Source organism: Talpa occidentalis, unplaced genomic scaffold (genome assembly GCF_014898055.3).
Source record: "Talpa occidentalis isolate TD23 unplaced genomic scaffold, MPIMG_talOcc4v2.1, whole genome shotgun sequence".
Classification (NCBI taxonomy): Eukaryota; Metazoa; Chordata; class Mammalia; order Eulipotyphla; family Talpidae; genus Talpa; species Talpa occidentalis.
This window is the reverse complement of record NW_026555331.1, coordinates 80,388,047-80,409,667: the sequence shown is the minus strand read 5'-3', so window position 1 is coordinate 80,409,667 and position 21,621 is coordinate 80,388,047. Positions and strand designations below refer to the sequence as shown.

Here is a 21,621-nt window from a genome sequence, read left to right as displayed (position 1 = left end):
GCAACAACAAATGTTGGCGAGGATGTGGAGAAAAAGGAACTCTTCTGCACTGTTGGTGGGAGTGCAAACTGGTCCAACCACTATGGAGAGCTGTGTGGAGATTTCTGGACCTACTAAACATAGAGCTTCCATATGATCCAGCAATTCCACTCCTAGGTATTTACCCAAAGGACACAGAAACATCAATTCCAAAGAGCACCTGCACCCCTATGTTTATAGCAGCACTGTTTACAATAGCTAAGCTTTGGAAACAACCCAAATGCCCAAAAGTAGATGACTGGATCAAGAAGATGTGGTACATATATACCATGGAATATTACTCAGCATTCAAGAAAGATAAACACATGCAATTTGCAGCAACATGGATGGCGCTGGAAGGGATCATGCTCAGCGAAATAAGCCAAAAAGAAAAAGAAAAATACCGGATGGTCTCACTCATAGCAGGAATCTAGAAAACTTAAATAAGGGACCAGGAAAATGAATATAAGAAAGTGAAAATCAAAATCAACAAAAAACTATGAACCAGAGACACTTTTTGGGGGGTGGGGGGCGGGAGGGGAAGGATTGGGGTCAGAATGGGGCGTTTGCAATTGTATGGGGGAATATAAAAATAAAATTTAAGATTAAAAAAAAAAAAAAAAAAAAAAAAAAAAAAAAAAAAAAAACCTGAGGGAACTTGACATTCCCTGCAAGAACTATTTTCATAAGTTCTTCAGAAAGATATGATATAGGTTAGAAACTAGAATCAAAGAAAATAAAAGTATTACATGTGGAATAAAAAAAAAAAAAAAAATAAATAAATAAATAAATAAAATTGCAAAAGGAGGCATTGATTTATTCTGAATGTCCTTTCAAGGTTAGACAAGACCTTCTCAAGTTTGAGGACTTTTGATTTTCATGGAGGCTTTGCATTATGAATAAAATATTCTTTGGAGTAAAAAAAAAAAAAAAAAAAAAAAAAAAGCGCTCCCAGTCAAGTAGGAGAAACAGAAATTGAACTAAGTTTAACAGTGTAGTACAAGAAAAGTCTTGCATAAATAACACAGATCATTTCTCTACCAATTACATTCTTCCCAGATTCATTCTGGCTCCCATCTGAGAAGCTGTCCATGCATCTTAGTGTCTTTTCCCATAACTCCCTGTTTGTACTTGATTGTGACCCTGCCACCCTCTCCTTCACCCACACTCTCTCTCTCTCCGCTAGTTCTCTCTCTCTCTCTCTCTCTCTCTCTCTCTCTCTCTCTCTCTCTCTCTCTCTCTCTCTCTCTCTCTCTCTCTCGGCACATGTGTGAGCAGGACTAATTATTATTTATCAGAGGCAGAGAAAGCCTATTTGTAAGGCAGCAAATGATGAAGCTGAAGTAAGAAAAAAAGCCAGAATCAGCTCAGCCCCTGATTCAATTTCCTAGCCCTAGCTGAGTCAGCCTGATGGTATCTTCTACCCCTGGACCTTACCAATCAATCAATTCTTCTCTTTCACTTAAGTCAGTTAAAGTGTTATGGGCACTATTTTAATTTTTGCAGCAAACAATTCTTTAGCAGTCTGACAAATATTTGTCAAAGTAACCTACTCATGTCCAGTGTAAAGAATTTTAGATTACATTAGAAGATTCATATTCAGATTTTATACTTGTTGTAGGTCTGTGAACTGACAAAAGTTATTTAACCTTTTTGGGCCTCATATGTGTCACCTAGAAATTGAATGAGCATGTACTATTAAATGAGATCAATCTCATATAAAAATAACCAGCATTTCAGTAAATGTCCATTGAATTAACCAGAGTCCAGAATAAGTTTGGCCAGTTTGCAGCTTCTATAATGCAGTTATCACAATCAATTGTTACAAGAACATGAGATGGTTCGAATTCTGAACAGCAGCCTAAGAAGACCTCAAGGATATCAGACCAAGCTGCTGAAAGACGATGTTCCTGCAGTAAACATTCAGCAGTCTAGAGATAGTCTAGAAAACCTCCTATTAGGGTAAAACACAAGGTAGGTTCTTCAGCAGGCTTTTGCTACTGCTTTAAAATCCTCCAGAAGAATCTGTGCTATCCTTTGATAAATGTTTAAATATGTACTAAGGAAACTGCTCGTTGGTCAGTTAATTAATTAGTGTATGGTAATTAGATACGCTATTAGTGTATGGTATAGATACGCTACTTACATTCTTCAAGAATAATGTGAACATTAGAAAATTATTCCACCATTGGAATCAAATGGCTTACTATATTTATGAAGGAACCTTTTCTCATTATTTCAAAGAACTCAAATTCTAATAAGATGAAAATGAACTTATGTTGGTTTATGGGGTTTTGTTTCCATTATGTATTTCTTTTTTTTTTAAATTTATTTATTTATGCATACAAGAACAGGGGTACAGGCCAGAGGTGTGGGAGGTGAGAGGATTCACCAGAGACAGAATGGGAACAGAATAGGCAGATCGACTGAAATACACTCCTGATGGGAGCAGTGGGCGAGTCTGGAGAGGTCTGCTGCACCATGTGGGTTGCTCCCTGGCAGGGATCGAACTCCTAGGCTGCTCTTAACTTCATAGGTTGCGTCTTAACCCCTTGCGCCACTAGGGAGGCCCCTCCATTATGTATGTCTAAGAAATTGGCCACCTAATCATATTTATGTACCTAAAAAATAATCTAATAACACTATAGAGTCTTGTCAACTAACAAACATAAATTGATTTTTAATATTCATACATATAAGCAAAATAAATAAAATTACAAAAATAATAAAAAGTACATGATGATAAGGGAAGCAAAATACACATTTAATTTCTTCCTTGAACAGAGATAATGCAGGGTCTTCACCTTTAAATTTTACGTCATTTGCAGTTTATGTAAGCTTTGAAAAGTTTTTCCTTCATTTTTAAATAGTTATTCATTTTTGGTGTCTTTCAATCCTTGGAAAGTACAGGTTTTTGTAATTGCCAATAATAAGAATTTTCACTGTTAGTTTCTTACAAATTTCTGAACATTTGCTAATTATACTTACACACTGATGCTATACATATGAATATTTTTTGGAAGTTTTCTTTTTTAATTTTTCCATATGTGTAGACACCCAAATTTTCCATTTATTCTAATCTAATATTATTTGATCTATTAAATCAACTAATATTGAATGAATGAATAAGGAATGAAGGGAAAGAAGCTTTATTATTGCCTACTGAGATTCAGATCTGAATCACTCAGGTACTGTCATTTAGCTGAACATGGAAGACACAGGTCCTACTTTCAAGAAACTCAGAGAAAGGGTAACAGGCATTACAACAAACAATTAAAATGTTGTTAGGTTACAATTCAGTAATGTGAAAACATTCATGGTGGCAGAGAGAGAATAACAAATTCTCAGAAGTAGTTTCCCACCTGAGCTTTGTAATCTGAAGATTTAGATCAAGGCCCAGCTCTCTGCTAGTTAGTAATTGTGAAATGTGACACCTCTTCTGCAAGGTAATATTAATAGTGCTCACATCTTAAGATTGTTTTAAGAATTAAGAAAGATAATGTGCTTGTTGAACATGTATGACTGACATACGGTGAATGCTTTCTGCTTGTTGGAGTGATTGCTAACTGGGCATCAGGGAGGTGTTTAGAAAAACAGGGTAACTTCACATAAGACACCTGTAGGGTAATGTGCACAACAAACTCATGGATTGCTTGTTTAAAATGCACATCCCAGAAAGAAAGGCAGTTCTGCCTCTACCTATGGGATTTCTGTGCTAAACAACTGAAGAATAATTTTTTCATTGTTTTTTAGCCACCAAGTTTGTGGTAAATTATTATAATGGCAATAGGAAACTAATATATATGAGGTTTGAATTGAACATAAGTATTTTCCCACCATTCAAATTTCTAAAGCACATACAAAATAATTTTCTTCATTAGTTAATGTCCCTTGCCATTTCTGCTATGTTAGAGCTAGTGCTATACACACAGTGCTAGGTGCTTTCTGTTGGCAAACAGTTCTATTCTCATCATTCCTACTCAACTCTGTGACTGGAAGACTAAGTTGTAATACCTGAGTTCCTCGTCAGCTAACTTCTAGTCAGTACTGGCCATGGGACACACCAGTGGAATTTTGGTGAAGGAAAAAGCTATTGTTTTCTTTCTTCTGCTCTAGCTCCAGTAGCAATAGCCAACTGGTAACTTCAACAAAAATCGTGGGACAGCAGTTGTAGGTACCAACCACTCAGTCAGTGAACCCAGCGGTGCCAGTAGGGGGGCCTTGAACTTTTGGATACCCCAGGGCAGTGGCACAATGCTTTCAGAAGTAGCAGCAGCAGGGCCACCAGAGAATAGATTTGTAGGGTTCAGGTAACAGCCATTTTCCTTTTGCTTCTCCAGCCCTACAGGTTATAGGGACTTCCTGAAGTTGCTAATTTCTGGGTAATAGCACATTTCACTTTTCTCTCCCTTACATTTTCAACACATTTGTAAATAACTCTTTGCATGGCAATGCCTGTTTGAAAAGCTGAGAATGGTGTTATCTTAATTAGCTATTGATACAAATGCTTTTTGTAACATGAATTGGCAAATGATGTACATGAAGTAATTTCTCTTTGTGCTAGGAACAGACTATATTGTATGAAAAGTTATATCTACACATGGACCTTAATATTTTCTTATAATGTCAACATGTACAGAACACATACAACCATTAAATACATAGTATTCCCTACATTCAAATATTTTACTTGTTATGAATTTTTATTGAGGAGAGAGTATAGAGGAGGAAATAAACTGTGATTGGTCCATGAAAATTTTGAAAGGCAGTGAAAACTACTGAAGCATAGTAAAGAGGTTAAGATGCTTACCAGCACAGAGCTAGTAGTTTTAAATATGTATAGGTACAGAAAGGAGAAGAAAAATTCCTTTCACATGGCAACAAAATCATCAAAATGACTCGTCTATTCAACTCAATTTTCTTTGTCAAAAACAAGAAAAACGGAGATGCAACTTCAAATGTATCATTGTTTTGATCAAAGTTGTATTGGGAAAGTAGGAAAACTCAGCATCTTTATTATAAAAGTTGTGAAAACATAAAATTGTGCTTATTTTCTTGAGACAACTCAACCACAGCAAAAGCAATTTTATAGATCCAGCCAAAAGAGCAGCAGATCAACAATTCTCTTGATACATGATAATGCCAAGATCCTGGTCAGCACTGAGAATTCTTTAAAGGGTCAAGGCAGCCTCCTTTTGACAGAACAGGCCAACAGCCATAGAAAAAATCATAGGTCGCCTTCATTGCACACTTTCTACGTACTTGACGCTGACTAACATTCATTAGCTCATTCACTTCTTATGATGGTCCTGTAAGTCAGGTGATGTCATCAGTGCACAAGCTAAGGATCATGGTAGTAAAGCAGTCACACAGCTAGTCAGAGCTAGAGTGGAAGTCAAACCAGTTCAGTCCAACGTATACTTCTCTAAAATTGATACAAGGAGGGAAAATGTTATCACCTTAAAATTTACAGGGCCAGAAGGGGTATGCATAAAACAAGGCAAAATGCATACAAAACAATACCACAAACCCCTAAAAATGCCACAAATTTATTTTAAAATTTCAAATAAATATAAAAGTATGTAACCTTTGTTACCAAGCCAACACTGGGGCTCATCTTTCAGTGGCTGTATACGTATTCCAGAGAGCCAGAAATGTACCTCACCTAAAGAAGTGTCTTCAGTGTTATATTAATAAGTCTCTAATAATTTATATTAATAAGTCTCTAATACCTTTTGATCAAATTTCCTTAACAAAAACAAACAAAAATAATTTTCCTTTATTTTCATAAAAGAAACGTTAATATACCCTTAAAGAAAACCCTCATTTGATCACACCACCCCCAAATATGAATATTTTGGGTAAGTTTTAGATCATAAATCATTCCTGAGAATACAACTATAAAGTTAATTTCCAGTTCTTCTCTCCTAACAAAGAGTCTATTTATGATTACTTACCACTTAAGCAACTAAGATTAATGACTCAACGTAAGTCATCTTATTTTGTTGTATATAAATCATTTTTGATTTTTGTTTATAACAATAAGAGCAAAAAGAACTACAGTTCATTATCTCATTTAGTACAAGCCATAGGAAGCAATTAAAATATCTCATGTCAGAGATCAACAGAGTGACTGTTTCGTTTTGTAATTAAAAGCCATCAATAAGGATTACCATGGGCCTCCCTGGTGGAACAAGGGGTTAAGCACAGTACTGTGAAGCTATCCACAGTCTCTGTAGCATGAGTTAAATACCCGGCCAGCCAGGAAGCTACCCATATGGTGCAGCAGACCTCTCCTACCTCACCCGTTGCTCCCCTCAGCAGTGTATTCCAGTAGATCTGCCTATTCTGCTCCCCATCTGTCTCTGGTGAATACTCTCAACCCCCACACCTCTGGCCTGTACCTCAGTTCTTGTAAGCATAAATAAATAAATCTTAAAAAAAAATAAGGATCCCCTCATTTCCTTGTTCCATAGTCTATAGGATCCTCCCTGGGTGGTCTTTACTTGCCAATCCTGCCTTGTCTTGCACCCTGAAGACCTTCATCCCAGGAATCTTTCCTTGGGTCCTGTCTTAGAGCTTTGTACCAGCATAACTTGTACTTGTTCTCTATGTCTCAAATTAGATATCATATACTCTAAGAAGTCTTCCCTAATTCTAGGACTAGGTATGGTCACCCTATATATTTTTTCTTCACAAGAACCTGTGCATTTATTAAATCATTCATTTAAATATTCATGCAGTCATATATTTATAACAAGCATTGTAAAGGGTATATTAGGTGCCAGTACTTAACAATCATGTAACAATACTTGTCAAATATATGACTGAATGACTGAGTTAATGAATGACAATGATTCCCCCAATTGATTTTTTTTTTTTTTCTGTTTTCTAATGTAGCAATCTTAGGCTTCTCCCAGACAAGACTTCTATGCCCAGGTTTCTGCCCCATACAATGAAAAATTATCTTGGATTTTATTTAAATTCTACCATCCTTCCTGCTTGTTTGCTTAAAAATAACTGGTCACTCATTCATAAGTTTCCAAACAGGGTGGTAAGAAGTTCTGAGGTTGTAGTTTCTCGCTACATGCCATCAAACAGAGCACTTATCAAGATCAGAAAGTGAATCTTAGGACTAGGTTTACATTCATAATTTAATAAAGAACTTAAAACTTCATATACCTGAATTTTTGTCAAACAAGATCACACAGTGTATTCCAGTTACTACTAGATCTAATTCTAAGATCTTTAAGTGATGTTTACATACTATATAAATCCATACAAGGATTATATTTGTCATATCTTTATGTCAAATATAATTTCTCTCCAGCTATACTTTCTCACCAGTTCTATTCTCTGTGGAAAACTGGATTTCTATATCACTTTTAGAGTGGAGTGTATACTGAAGATCACAGAGCATTAAACTGTGAAAAAAAAATCACAGTAAAGTGACCTACTATTGGAAGGAACATACAAAGATGTTTTATTACAATTTATTGATTGTCCCTTATAATTCAGTTTCACAAATCTTCCTCTTATGATGATTTAAAAAAAAAAGCAAATCATCACTGATTATCACCAAATAGTCTTTCAACATAATCATACAGAACTCTTGAATTCATACTATATAGCATAAGGATATTGGAACATAAGCATTAAATGTAAAAATACATGATCGGTTCTTTAAATAACTTTAAATGCATTTGAATTAGAACTGATTGATAACCACTGTTTTGGTTTTATCAATAATCTTGTCAGTAATACTCTTATTTCCATAGTAACGCTTGTGTGTGAAACACAATTTCCATATTGCTTGTGTGTGAAATTATAAAAACTTTTGTAATAAAGTTTACATATCATTTGCATATAAATTTCATTTTTATGAGAAGTCCAAGCTAGACAATGACTTTCCTTTAGTCATTTATTGTTACCTTGCCAATAACTACAAAATTCGCAGGTCCTCTCAAATAATGAAAACTCAACAAAGCTATTCCTCACCATTTGCAAGACATTTCTAAATCTACATTATGATTGGATCTTTGAATTTCAACATGCAATATTAAAGAAAATATAATGAAATATTTCACAGATGTCACTGTGGATATAACCTGTGTGTTTTATTAGCATAAATACATTCGTTCTTACCTAATCAGTATTTTCTTCTTCGTTTGTTTCAAGTTGGCAAGGTAGCTTTGGTCAAAATGAAGTAGAAAAATGAAGGAGCTGAAACACTATCTAGTTACTTACCCCTACCAAAAAAAAAAAGGCAGGGATTAATTCAATAGTTTGTTGTCAGTTGAATTGCAAATATGTGTGTTCTTTTCTAAAACTCACTTTATTAATATTTAAAGAATAAGGTAGTTTATAATCTGGTTAGGACATTTCCATAGAGTTGTAATATTCTGTATCCACATCTGGGACATTAAAAAGTTATACACTTATGAATTGTGGTCACTTTCAAAATGCATTGTTCTTTAATACAAAAATTAAAAAAAATAGTTTTTCATTTAGCCACCACTAAATATATATAGCATAGGAAATAATGGGAATTTCATAAAATTATTACCTCAATTAATCATATGTTTTAATTTGAAACTATTGTTTAAAGCAAATGAAATAACAAATCAACAAAATGAACTCAAACTTTGATAAGATATGGTAGTTATCAGAGTGGAGTAGAAAGGCGGGTGGAGGAGAAGATAGGTAGATTTAATAGTGTATATTGCACTACAATTTTGATGGTGGGTAGAGGAGGTATATATACATATTGAGATATGAAATTGTACTTCCAAAACATATATAGTACTGTTAGTTAATGAAAATTTTATTCTGAAAGAACTAATGATTTTCCTCTAGGAAATTTGCTAATATTTAAACCAGACTGAAAAAAAAAAAAACTAAAAAAAAAAAATAGTCTTAAGATGTGTCTTTAAAATGATCTGGATTCTGGGCCTCCCCGGTGGTGCAGCAGTTGAGCGCTGGGTTGCGAAGCTGCCAGCAGCCTCTGCAGCACCGGTTTGATCCCCGGCCACTGGGTGAGGGTCCCACTGGTGCACAGACCTCTCCTGCTGCCCGCTGCTCCCCTCAGCAGTGTATTTCATCCATCTGTCTGTTCTGCTCCCTGCTCTGGCTCTGATGAATTCTCTCACCCTCCCATGCTTCTGACTGTACCCAGTGCTTGAATAAATAAATAAATAAATCTGTAAAATGATCTGGGTTCTGTGTTATTAAATTTATCCTTTATATAGATGACATATAGAGCACAAAATGGAAATGTCTAGAGAATGTGACACTATTTGAAAATGTGGATGGTATTTTTCTAAATAAATGGTATTGTATTGTGTTTGCCACCTTTCAAGATTATAAGGAGCACCAATATATTCCAAGACTTGTATTACATTTTCAAAGGTGTAATAAAGCATTTTGAGTTGCAAAACTTTCAATTAATATATAAAGAATAATGCAAGTGTGTACATGGAAAATAAGTTGGTTCTCAGAATTTTTTCAGTCCTTTACACAATTTAACAATAAAATATCTCCAGCTGTCTCTGCATAGTGGAAAAGATATCATGTTAAAGAGGAGGCAGAGCTACCTTTTTGCTTCTAAAGAGCATACTACGGTCCAGCGACCAAAAGGAAGCAGCCAGAAACATTTGAGTAAAGGCAAAAGGAGACTCAGTATCATGTACATCCATATTAGTGTCACAAAATGATTAGTCATTTTAATATCTGAAGGACCACCCAACCCCCAACCATTCAAAATACTCATTCACATTATGAATAGTTCTATTAGTTTCCTATGGCTTCTCCAACAATTCACAACAAACTCACTGACTTAAAACAGCACAAATGTATTATTTCACATTAAATTAGTCCATTAAGTCAGAATTCTCTGAGCTAAAATCAAGATGCTAGCAGGGCTGTGATTTATTATCTGGGGGCTCTGTGGAAGAATCAATTTACCTGTCTTTACCAGTTTCAAGAGGCTACCTATGTCCCTTAGTTTGAGGCACCTTTCTCTGCTATCAAAGCCATCAAAATAGCATCTTCACAGCTCTCTCTTTGACACTTCCGCTTACCTCTTATAAGAGCTCTTTGATAATCTCAATATATTTAATTTAGTCATATCTGTAGAGTCTTCTTCCATGTAAAATAACAGTTTCGTTGCTTTTATAGAATATAATGTGGGGAGACTCATCATTCCGCCTCATCATAGTGATATCTTAAAAAATATCTAGTAGGAAGCTAAACTAGGGTTCCATGTGTATAATCTCTAAATAAGGCAAAGACATCAAATATCTGTTAACAACTGTAACAAAAGTTTATTTGCATTAAGAAATTGAGCATATAATAAATGTGCTGCTCTTCACTCCAGAGAGTTTTATTAGCATTCTGTATGTCCACCATAGATGACTGGATATTTCAGTAAAAAATTCACTATTCAGAATAATTCCAAACTTCTCCTGTGGAGAGTACAATTTCCTGACTGATTCAAGACAGGACAAGCACAAAGAAAACCTTGTTGGGAAGTGTGTGACTGATAGGATCAGGCAAATGGAGATTTGGTGATTAGGCAACAATAATCTAGTGGCTTTCTCCAGTTACAGTGCCAAGGGGTCATGCAGGCAGGTTGGGAAGGAGGAAAGAAAGCAGGGGGCAGGAAGGCAGGCAAAGGTGTAAAATACACAACTTGTCCTCTGAAATAGAAGCAGGAAGGAAATGATCAAGTTCCTAACTTATAAATCATTTCTCAAAAGCTATTAAATATGAAAAAATATTTAACTTCACTAACTCATATATAAATTTCATCCATTTACATGTAGCCAATCTTCAGTCTCTTGTGGCCTTTAATGAAAGATGTCTGGAATGATTATATGGAATAAAGCACTCTATAATTTGGATTATTAGAAAGTATTAAATTATACTTGAAGGAAATGATTTTGGCAGATATTAAAGTGAGATGAGTTACATTAAAATAGTGACCACTTAATCCAACAGTAGAACAGTCTGCATACTAAAAGATTCTGACAAAATAACTTGGAGAAAAAATCTCCAAGGAAAAGTTTTCTTCATGGAGCTACCAACAGGACCAAAGAGGACATATTTATATTAATTAATTTTCTACTAAAGGGCATCCCTGGTGGCACAGGGTTAAAGGCAGCGCTATCAAGCTACTACCAGTCACTACAGTACGAGAGAGTTTGATCCCTAACTGGCCAGGGAGGTGAACCCCATGGCACAGCAGACCTCTCCTGTCTCTCCTGCTGCTCCTCACTCTCTCTGGTGAATCTTCTCACTGCCCCCACACCAACCCTACACCTGTGGCTTACACCCCAGTTCTTGTATGCAAATCAATCAGTGGATAAATTTCGACTAAATCCGACTTGTTTTTCTTTGAAATTGGTAATAAACCAGAAACTGTGCTCAGCTTTGAGAGATATAAGAGTAACAGCAGACATGAATCCAAAGAGCTCACATCCATGGTGAAAAGGAGACTAATAAACAAGTATGTTCATTAAAATCAAAGCCAGGAATGGATATGAGAACAGCCTTCAAAAGAAGTATTTGACCCATGGTACGTATGAGATCACAATTCTTCAGTTACGTCTGAAATCATATAGAACAGACATATCCCAACAATGAAGGCAAAAAGAGAACTGTGGAAGATGAGCAGCTTTTGCAATGACATAAAATCTATGAACTCACATGATAGGAATGTAAAGTAGTTCAGTTTAGCTGAAGCATAGGTCAAGTAGAAGAATAAATCGATTTAATGTTGAAGATGTAGGTAGGAGCTAAATCATAAAAACCCAGGTATGACTCAAGGACTTTGAACATTTTCAGATAATGTGAATGTAGTAAATATGGCCACCTCTCTGTGTCAGCCTTGGCATTCAGATAAAGCAAATCAACAGAGGGTCAGACTTAAGTGAAGCCTCCCAGCTCTCCATCATTGAAAAAAGGACCAATGGTTATTTTCTGTTTGGAAAATGGTATTTTTTTTCATTTACAAAGAGGAAATGCATATAGACTTTGCTTGCCAAGAAAAATGCTAGGGGATATAATTATTCATAGCAAAATGGCTATCTGGCAAGGACATATGTGGGGGTAGGGAGACCAACTGTATTTGTCTGCTGCTGGGGAGGTATGGGGACAAGCGAAGTGCTGAGTAATAGCAGTGGGAAGAAAGGCAAAGAAGAACACTGGTAGGTGGGTTCTGAATGGAGTTATGGGGGAAGCTCTAAATTTTGAGTAGAAACGAGTTATGTGTGAATGGCAAACAGAAGAGACACTTGTACGCTTGGGTGGGGAAGCAGACAGAATGGGATGGTTTTCAAATTTTGCAGGGACTTGTGACTTGAGAGTTAGAAGTATACAGGCCAGTATTTACATAGGAACCAAATAAAAATATTGAAAAAAAATGATAATCATGTTAAATGAAATAAGAACTGAAGGTAAAAAGAATAAATGATGGAAGAGAAAGATTGTTTAGTAAAAAAAAAAACAAAACAAAAAAAACAAAAACAAAACCCGGCAGTTATTCTTTTCCAAATAAACTATATTCTGCCTCTTACACCCACACAAAAGTGAAATTAAATTTGCCAAAAGGAATTTGCCAATTCTCAAAGCAAAAAATCAGCAGTCCTAATTATACTGGTTACAAATGAACAAAATAAATATTTTTCATGAATCATTCTCAAAACTGTCCAGTACAAAACCTTGACATCCTACAATTTATTATTTATTTACATATAGCCTGACTACTTTCAAAAAAGACATCTATTTTGAAAGAGATCTTATATATTCAAACAATACAATATAAATTTCAAAGACCGAAAACCATGAAAAGAAAAAAAAGAGAGATATACTTGGAATAGCAGATGAGCAGGAGGAGGAACATTACACTGCTTTGAAAGCCAACACCAAGTTCCACTGCTTTGACAGGCCACAAATTTACCTCTGGGTTTCCTACCAGTCAAAGAAGAAAATAAAATCTTAACAATACTTTCTTTTTTGGTGACAAAAAAAGTATATTATCAGTTTTTCAGAAGTCTATGTTTAGATTGAAGGTATCATTGGAATTAAAGAAGAGTTTTAGTTCAATACATGTCATCAACTTTATCAACTGTCCATCTCAAAAAAATTAAAATTATTCATTTTCAAAAGCTCTTTTCCATTTTAAATACTATATTTTCTTTTACCTTCTTTGTCTTCCATAACATAAGTATCTTAGGTACAACTGAGAATACTGCCTAGGGTCTTATATAATTCATTATTTCTAGAATTTCAAATCCAATAAGTACTTCCAGTACAAGCAAGACTATGGAACTTCATGATTGATATATTCCTATTGCCATCATAACTACACTTTTCCATAAAAACATATCAAATATTTTCTCCCCAGATCTTACCCGCTAAGTAAACCTGATTTACAGTATCTATCTACAAAAGGCTGTTGCCTCTCATTTTAAAAGGATTACCTGAAAAACTGTATTTGCTAAAACTAAAAGATATTTTCAAGCAAAGTAGCATTTTCATTTCAATTTTGATTCAAATTATTTTCCACAAAATATGTACATATATACTACAGAATTATTCTGACAATGTATATTCTGAACAAACCAACTTCACACTGAAATGCACCTGAGGAAGTTATTTGAAATATATAGCACTTTACTTTCTCCTTGCTCCCAATACAGTCCTAAACCTACTGACATTTCAAGCTCTGTTAATATTTAGCACGTGTAAAATATATATCTTAGTGCATTATATAACAGATTTCACAGTTACTGCAGTTTTTCTTTAACTACAAATAAAGTTCTATGCTAAATACTATCCCCACATAGCCTGTATTTGATGCCAATTTTTATTTCTTCTTAATTTCCAAATAATGGGGCAGGAACCTAAAATGGAGTTTAATTTTATGTCAAAAAGTAACAAATCAGGGGATATGACCCATCACGTTTTAATGATGGAATAAAAGTATTATAATCTTATAAAAGTAAAACTATAACTCATGCCTCATTTTATTTTTTTCATCACGGACACATTCTAAGATAAGATAAACACAAATGTGTTTAAACTCTGGACAGTTGATTTCTTCTTTTCAAAAGTACAAACACTAGCTAAAATTTCTGAAATCAGTTAGTTGAAAAGAGAAAAGAAAGGGCTGAAAGGCAATAAGAAGGGGAGTTACTTAATATAATATTTGACCTAACATAGAAAACAAATATTATAAGAACTATAACCAAGTCTTTCTTACTGAAAACATCTAAAAGTTTCAGTGTGAAAGGAAATGTTATGTTTCAGGAATTCAAGAAGTGAAGGCAGGTAACTTCTCTATAGGAGAGCATATAGTCACAATATTTCACACATATTAAGTGCATCAGTGTGAAAGCATTTTTGGATAAGTTCAACATGATGTATATAATAACAAAATACATACTAAAATACATACAATTGTAAATTATAAGCATTAAAAAAGAACAAGTGTGCAATTACACTCATTTCCCCATTTGAAACTTTAAGAAGGGAGTTGATAGGAACTTTTTTAGTCCATTTAAAAGGCTTGTTTTTTATATGTCATTTCTTATTAGGCAATTTAGATATATAAGGTAGGACAAATTCACAAAACAACATGAAAATCCAGGATACTAACCTATTGCTTAAGAGAAAATTCCAAGAATTTCCTTCTCATCTAATGTTTTAGTGGAAGACAACACATATTTTCAGCAACAGATAATTCTCAGATATCTAGCTATGGTGCTCTCAGGAATAAGGAATTCTTAAGAAGTACCATCCTAACTAATTTCCAAAGAGTGGTAATAAACTAAAGTATACCACAGATAAAATATATGATGATTAACATTTAATCAGTCACTAGTCAGAATGATAGCCTTACTATTAACCACACTCAGATTAAGTAAACTATAACAAACTATACTCAAATCTAAGATTTTTATACTACATCAAATATCAATTCAAATATATTTTAAGACTAAAGGGTATTATTTCATTGAATTCAAATATGGCGACTGAAGAACTTACTTAGAAATTCATGAAAAAAATGAATTCGCCTATAGACTGTTTCCCTAATGAATGCTTAAATGATTGTAACAAACTTTTACTATTGACATATTTGATGATACAAGATTTTATAGTATAATATAGGGAATCGTTTATGCTTCAACACTGAAAACAATGTCTATATCTGTATTTGTATCTATAAATGTGTGAATCATACTGATTTTTTAAATCACCATCCAGTCACATTATTTTAGAGCTGTGTATCCAAAATATGGGAGAATGAAAATTTACTTCATATATTAAAGAGTTTTACCATTAAGCACTATGCAATACTCTATCATTTTTTGTAATCTCTTTTATGTCTGGATGTAGAGTAATAAAAACTACCTCAAATTAATTATCCACATTTGACTTAGGATGAAAAGCAAGATGCTATTCTTTCATATCAAGTGTCCAAAAAGTAGAGAGATGCAACAGTAAGACATTTGCTATTTTCACTTTGAAGAGAGGAGTTAAGTTTTACTCTAGTATGTTCCATTTACTGATCTGTGAAAATTGTTTGGGGGTAAAATTCTTTACTTCTCAAGTATTTAATTAGGTATTTATTGAGAGAATTCCTTATAATGATTGAAATTTCTAAAAGAAATCCTTTGAAATAAAAATGTATATAATCATTCCCTTGTGTGTATCAGGTTAATATTGCATGTCAGATTCTACAGACATGGTATTAACATAAGAAATGTACATGCTTACTTTAAATATATAACTGAAGAATTGTATTTATATGAGAATGAAATGTTAAATTCCTATTACTCAGGTGTCTTTTATATCAGAACTACACAAGAAACTGTTCACATCAAAACAGCATTTTTTTATATTCTTATTCCATTAAAGCAAAATTTAATAGAATGTTTTATATTCTATTAAAGTAAAATTATGAATTATAATAGAACGGAGAGACAGACTAAAAGAATAGACCCCAAGACTTGTCGAACTTAGTGAGATTGAGTTAACTCAGTTAATGGTACTCCAATTCATATTCTCAGATAAACTGAGTCTCACTCAGTGAGTGGAAATAATTAAAGTCACTGTTGTAGAGGTCAATTTGAGAGCATTTGGACACTAAATTTGGGGGAAAAAAAAAGAAGAGTGTCAGAACAGTTTTGTACTTTAAGAAAAATAAATGCATTTTATGGAACTGTGAGTTCAATATTGCAGTGATAAAAAAAATCAATACTCATATCAATGTGAAAGTAACCGGGGGTAATGTGTTGTTGGAAATATAAAAAATGGAAATATGTATAACTATACTTCTTATTTTCATGTTTCACAACTCATTGACAAAGAAGGCAATTCCAGACCAAGAAACTCATATTTAAATGCTCAAGGGCCTAAGTTCCAGAAGATAGTAACATTTTTATTGGAGGAGATAGGCTAAGCTATATGATGGGAAAGCAATTCTCGCTTGTCTCAAAATACTACACATGACAGAGAATAAATGAACATCAGTGTTTCATGTACTGCCCAGCTCATGTGAGAAACTATTCAAACCTTGATAAACTCACTCAAACTCCATAGCACAGTGATATGACAGAAGATAAATCAATCCTCTTTTAGGAAGTACACAAACTGATGGATTTGGATATATTTAAATTAAGTACAACCAAATGCATAAATATCAGAGAGAACAAAGTGTAGTGCCTTAAAAACAAAAGACATGAAATATTATTTTAGTGACCTACAGCCTAGTAGCTAGTGAATAGTGCCATGAGTGTTAGCTGCTGGCCAGTCACTATGGGCTGTCTTTGCATATTCACATACATTTCAAACCCCAGGAGGGTCAATCAGGCTCTTGGGAGAAAAGTGGCCACAACAGGGGAGGAAGGACACTTTCGGCTATATGAAAGAAGTTTCCTCTGCAACCCTTTAGTTTGGAACATTTTGGATAGTCTAATAAAGATATTCTAATCAAATTAAATAGAACTAAATACCAACTACTGTGAAGTAATTTTCCCTTTATCATGTGATTAAGGTACATGCACTCCAACACACTAACCAACTCAGATTTCCATAACCAAAGAGAGAGCTTTAGAAGAGAGTCATACAGATTATGAATGGATTGAAAAAAACTGCCTATGTGAAAGGTGTAACATTCTAGATTTCCAAGATGAAATGACTTAAAGGATTTAAGTTTGCTATATGGAAGATTTTGACACTGTGGGTTGTTAAATATTTAAAATGGTTTACTGAGACTGCAGAAATTCAAATCCTAAGAATCTTTAAGAACAGGAAAGATTCAGACCGTCATCTCAAAAGGAGTGAGTGAAGGCTTATTAACTCTCCAAGACCCTTTTTAACCCTATGAGTTTAACTGCAAGTGCCAATAAAATTAGTACCTTCTAATAATTCTGGTTGGTATCATATAGTTGGGGGGGGTTGTAATGACCCACTTTTTACAGTGCAAGAAAGCATGTGAGGCAATAGTCTGTCATAATCAGAAATCCTAGCAATATTTCTGGCTTCTTGCACTTTCAGATTTCAGATTTCTCATGGAAATAACATGTAGCATTTAATCAAAGTTTTTTAATAATAAATTACCATTTTGAATAATTCATGGTAATGATGCATGATGAAAAGTAACCAAAAAATTAGTACGGCAACTTAAATTTTCCCTCTTTATATCATACAAACTCAAAATACTGCTTTTTATATTAAAAAAGAAAAGTTGTTAAGTTTGGACGTTTTAGTTTCTTATTAATCGAAATAATCCAAAACTTTTAAAAATGTATTATGACATATATATTTTTCCTTGAAACACATTTAAATCCTTGAACAATAGCCTACGGTATATACCAAGGTATGAGTTAACATATTAGAGCCATTGATTCTGAACAAAATAATTTCATAAAATACTTGAATACAACAAATAGTGCATTAAATAAGTAATATATTGAGTCAAACTTCAATCATTCAAATTGCATGCAAATACAATTGTATATATAAGAAAGAACTATCCAATTTTTGTATCTTTGTATTTCCACAAAGAACTCTGGCTGTCCTTAAGGAATCTACATAGGTAACTTTTAGATTTAATCAAGTTTCAGCATTAACACCTTTCCTTTAGCAAGTACCCTCAAGTAAAATCTTTAGAGTCTGCTTTTCTTTTAAAGTAACAACATTAAAACTAATCCCAACCAAAGCATGGTTATAAAGTGCCACTCAAACTTTCTACATACTACGCAAATCAGCAAATTCATAACTTCACATAGCACACAGGAACTACCTTTACAGTCTTGCAGTTAACTGCACTCAGTAAATATTTGCATCCACAGCACTATGGATACTAATAAATGTGTTGAAAATACATATGTAAACACACATCCCTCACTGTTAAGAGTCTGTCAATAAATTGTGTAAACAGATACAGTGTACCTAATGATATCCATCACCTATTCACTGTATCAAGAGGATATATTTTTGCTTATATTTACTTGAGAGAGAGAGAGAGAGAGAGAGAGAGAGAGAGAGAGAGAGAGAGAGAGAGAGAGAGAGAGAGAGGAGTGTGTGTGTGTGTGTGTGTGTGTGTGTGTACGCGTGCGTGCAGGTTACCGGAGAAGGCGATCCATTCTTGCAAAGGGGACCTCTGAAGACTCCTTTAATGCCCCGGTAGTGCCCATTGCTGAGATGTCTCGAACTGATGACCAGGTAACAAGCCATGTGGGTCCGTGCAGGAGGCACCGTCTCAACTCCTCACCAGGCGACCTGCCGTGGGAATGCGGGCTGGTTCTCAGCAGCAACCGTGACTGCCACCTCCCGAGAAGAAGCGGTCAACAGTAAGCAGGGGACGAGGCAGTTGCAGTTGCGCGTCTCCGCTTCTCACCCTGTGCGGGCTCCTGCTGCCCGTGGCAGCTCTTTGACGGCGGCGGCGATGACAGCAGCAGCCACAGACCACTTAGGGGACACAGCGAGCCCGTCCACATGCTGCTCTGAGGAGGTGAATGCTCCACCGGGCCGGCGATCTATTTTTTTAAGGACAACTTCCTGGGTCCGCGGAGAATCAGGAGCTCCCCCCGCCTCTTTCCTCTCGCCCCCCGCCCCGCGCCCCCGCCTTCGCGGCAGGTGCAGGCCCGCGGAAGCTGGGGGCTCCGGCGCGGGCGCCCGTCCGCCGCCCCCGGAGTCCGCGGACTGGGCGCCGGGCTGGGGCGCCGGGACTCAGAGACGCGGCAGCCTGTGCGGGGAGAGCGGCGGGGAGTCCTCGGGAAAGCCGCGGCGCTGCCCCCGCTGCAGTGGCGGGCAAAGGACAAAGGAGGCGACGGACGGGCTGGAGGGAGGACAGGGAGTTGGGGACACGGCGACCAGTGAACGGGAGCAGTCAGCGCCGCCGCCCGGGAGGCAGGGGGCGCGCGGGGCGGCTGGACGAGGACGCAGCAGCTGCCGCTGCGGCGCCGGGAGGCTCTCGGGGCTGCGGGCTGCGCCTCGCCAGCATCCTGCCATCAGCCTTTCCAGCCCCGTGGCCCCTCGGCCCTGTCTCTGGGCCAACTTTGCAATGTGTTGGCGAGCGGGGGCCGGGGATGACCTGAGGTGAGCCGAGGTGGAGCAGAGCGGAAGAGTTTCCTGGACTCTCGCCGCCTGCTCTCCTCCAGCTCTTCTCCAGCGGCCCCGCAGCCAATGGCATCGGCAGAAGCAACAGCTCCCCAGTAGGCTGCGAGAGGGATTTGTGCAGCACCGAATAGGACCCAAAGACTAGATGCGCTATGGTTGATAATGTTAAAAAAAAGGAAGGAAGTTTTAGGTAGAAAACTTACATAAGGAAAATAATCACATACACCTGAGCGAGCGCGCGCGCGTGCACACACACACACACACACACACACGATATAGAGAGTTACAAAGATTCGCCTACAAGTCATTCTATATCTTTAAGAGGCAAACATTTTTGGTCTGTATAGGGTGTTTGTGTCTTCATAACTTCCAATTACCCTTCCGAAGTGTTTTTCTAACGGACATTATATAGCATTTGCTCTAAACATAGCCACTAGGGAGCAAGCTGCACTGAGAATAAAAGACACGCAGAAAGGTATGCAGAAAAGAGAAGGAAGACCTTCCAGATACAGGAGGCAGTATGTCCTTCACTCCACCCTGTTACTGACCGAATGGGGGTCTGTGAATTCCACCCCACATGGCTTCTCCCGTTTGTGGGGAGAAGATGAAGGGTTGTCCCAACACTGAAATTAATGAAAAGGCTAAGGCTAGTGCTCCCGTAATGCTCAGCACTTTTCTCCCCTCCAATTTCTAGCAATGTCCCCATTGGCACCCTGGTGGACACTGAGGATCTCTCACAATGACAGAAATTGGTAAAAGAAAGCAGGTAATTCAGTTTTTTTCTATTAAGTCAACTCATAAACCTCATAAACAAGCAAACAAAAATCCAGTAACTACAGCTTTTGTAACTATCCAATGAAGATCTGACTTTCGTTAACATAGTTACAAATAACGTAGTTATTTCTTATTTTATTAAGAGACACATATTTCTAATCTTAAAAGTTTTGGAACATCTTTTTCTAGTGTTTTAAAAGTGCTTATAAACAGCTTCTTAGTACATAAGATTAAAAATGACAGTTCAAATTTCAAGTTTTGAAATTTCAATTTTGAATTGAAAATTACTAAAACAGAAATTGTGCAATTTAAATCTTATAGGCATTATTTTGTAACTATCTTACTAATAAGAACTTTTGAAAATAAAAAAAAATGGAGAGAGCAGTGAAAAATGAAACATCACATCCCTGATATGTTTAACAATGCTGTTTATTCAAATTAAGACTGCAAATGGTTCAAAGTTGACAGTAAATAATAGTACTCATTTTTGATATTAGATTTATTCTGTACAAAGAAAACAACATATTTGAGCAATGTAAGCAGTGAATTTTCAAATATAGGTAAAAACTTTGCCAATGAAGTGAATAAAGTAGATTCTTTTAGGGTGGTATACCTGATATACAACATTTCATTACTTCAGGTGTACAACATAATTATTCAATATTTGCATGTATTACAAAATGATAACCATGATAAATCTAGCTAGTATACATCCTCTTTTTATAGAAGATGTATGCTGAGGAGGATGTATACTGATACATAATATAATAAAAGATACTTTCTTTCCAACTCCAGTAATTAAAAATTTTCAGAGAAACTGAAGACAGTAAAACACTTTAAACCCATATTAAATGAGTTTTAAACACAAGTCAAATTCCAAATCAACAAACATTATGAAAAGCAAGCATCAAACATCATGTGCAATTTTATAAGGTCCATTAATTTAAAAAAAATGCTGTTAGTGAACTTTCAATCAAAGGAAGGGTATATGAGTGGTAAAGGGCATGAATGCCAGTCTATAGCCAATTTGATATTACTGCATATTTCCAGATTCATGGCTGAGTCAGGGAGTAAAATACCCTCTCTTCTATCACCTTTATCAACATATTCCAAGTCAATCCTCCTATCTTCTTATCAACTACCCAACATTAATCCAAACTATCATTACCTCCTGCTTGGACCATTACAATATCCTCCTAA

At 35.8% G+C, this 21,621-nt stretch overlaps 1 protein-coding gene across 2 annotated transcripts in view; it reads right to left on the bottom strand.

The window, feature by feature from the left end:
* The window catches only part of ZNF804B (zinc finger protein 804B), an 800,208-nt gene that overhangs the window by 473,100 nt on the left and 305,487 nt on the right, over positions 1–21,621 (bottom strand). Inside the window, exon 1 of one of the 2 annotated variants that reach the window (XM_054692314.1) lies at positions 18,655–19,082. The exons of the other annotated variant lie outside the window; for it this stretch is intronic. Coding sequence (XP_054548289.1) covers positions 18,655–18,762 — 108 coding nt within the window. The 5' untranslated portion in view covers positions 18,763–19,082. Of the gene's footprint in view, positions 1–18,654; positions 19,083–21,621 lie in introns of those variants that run through there. 2 annotated transcript variants of the gene reach the window in all.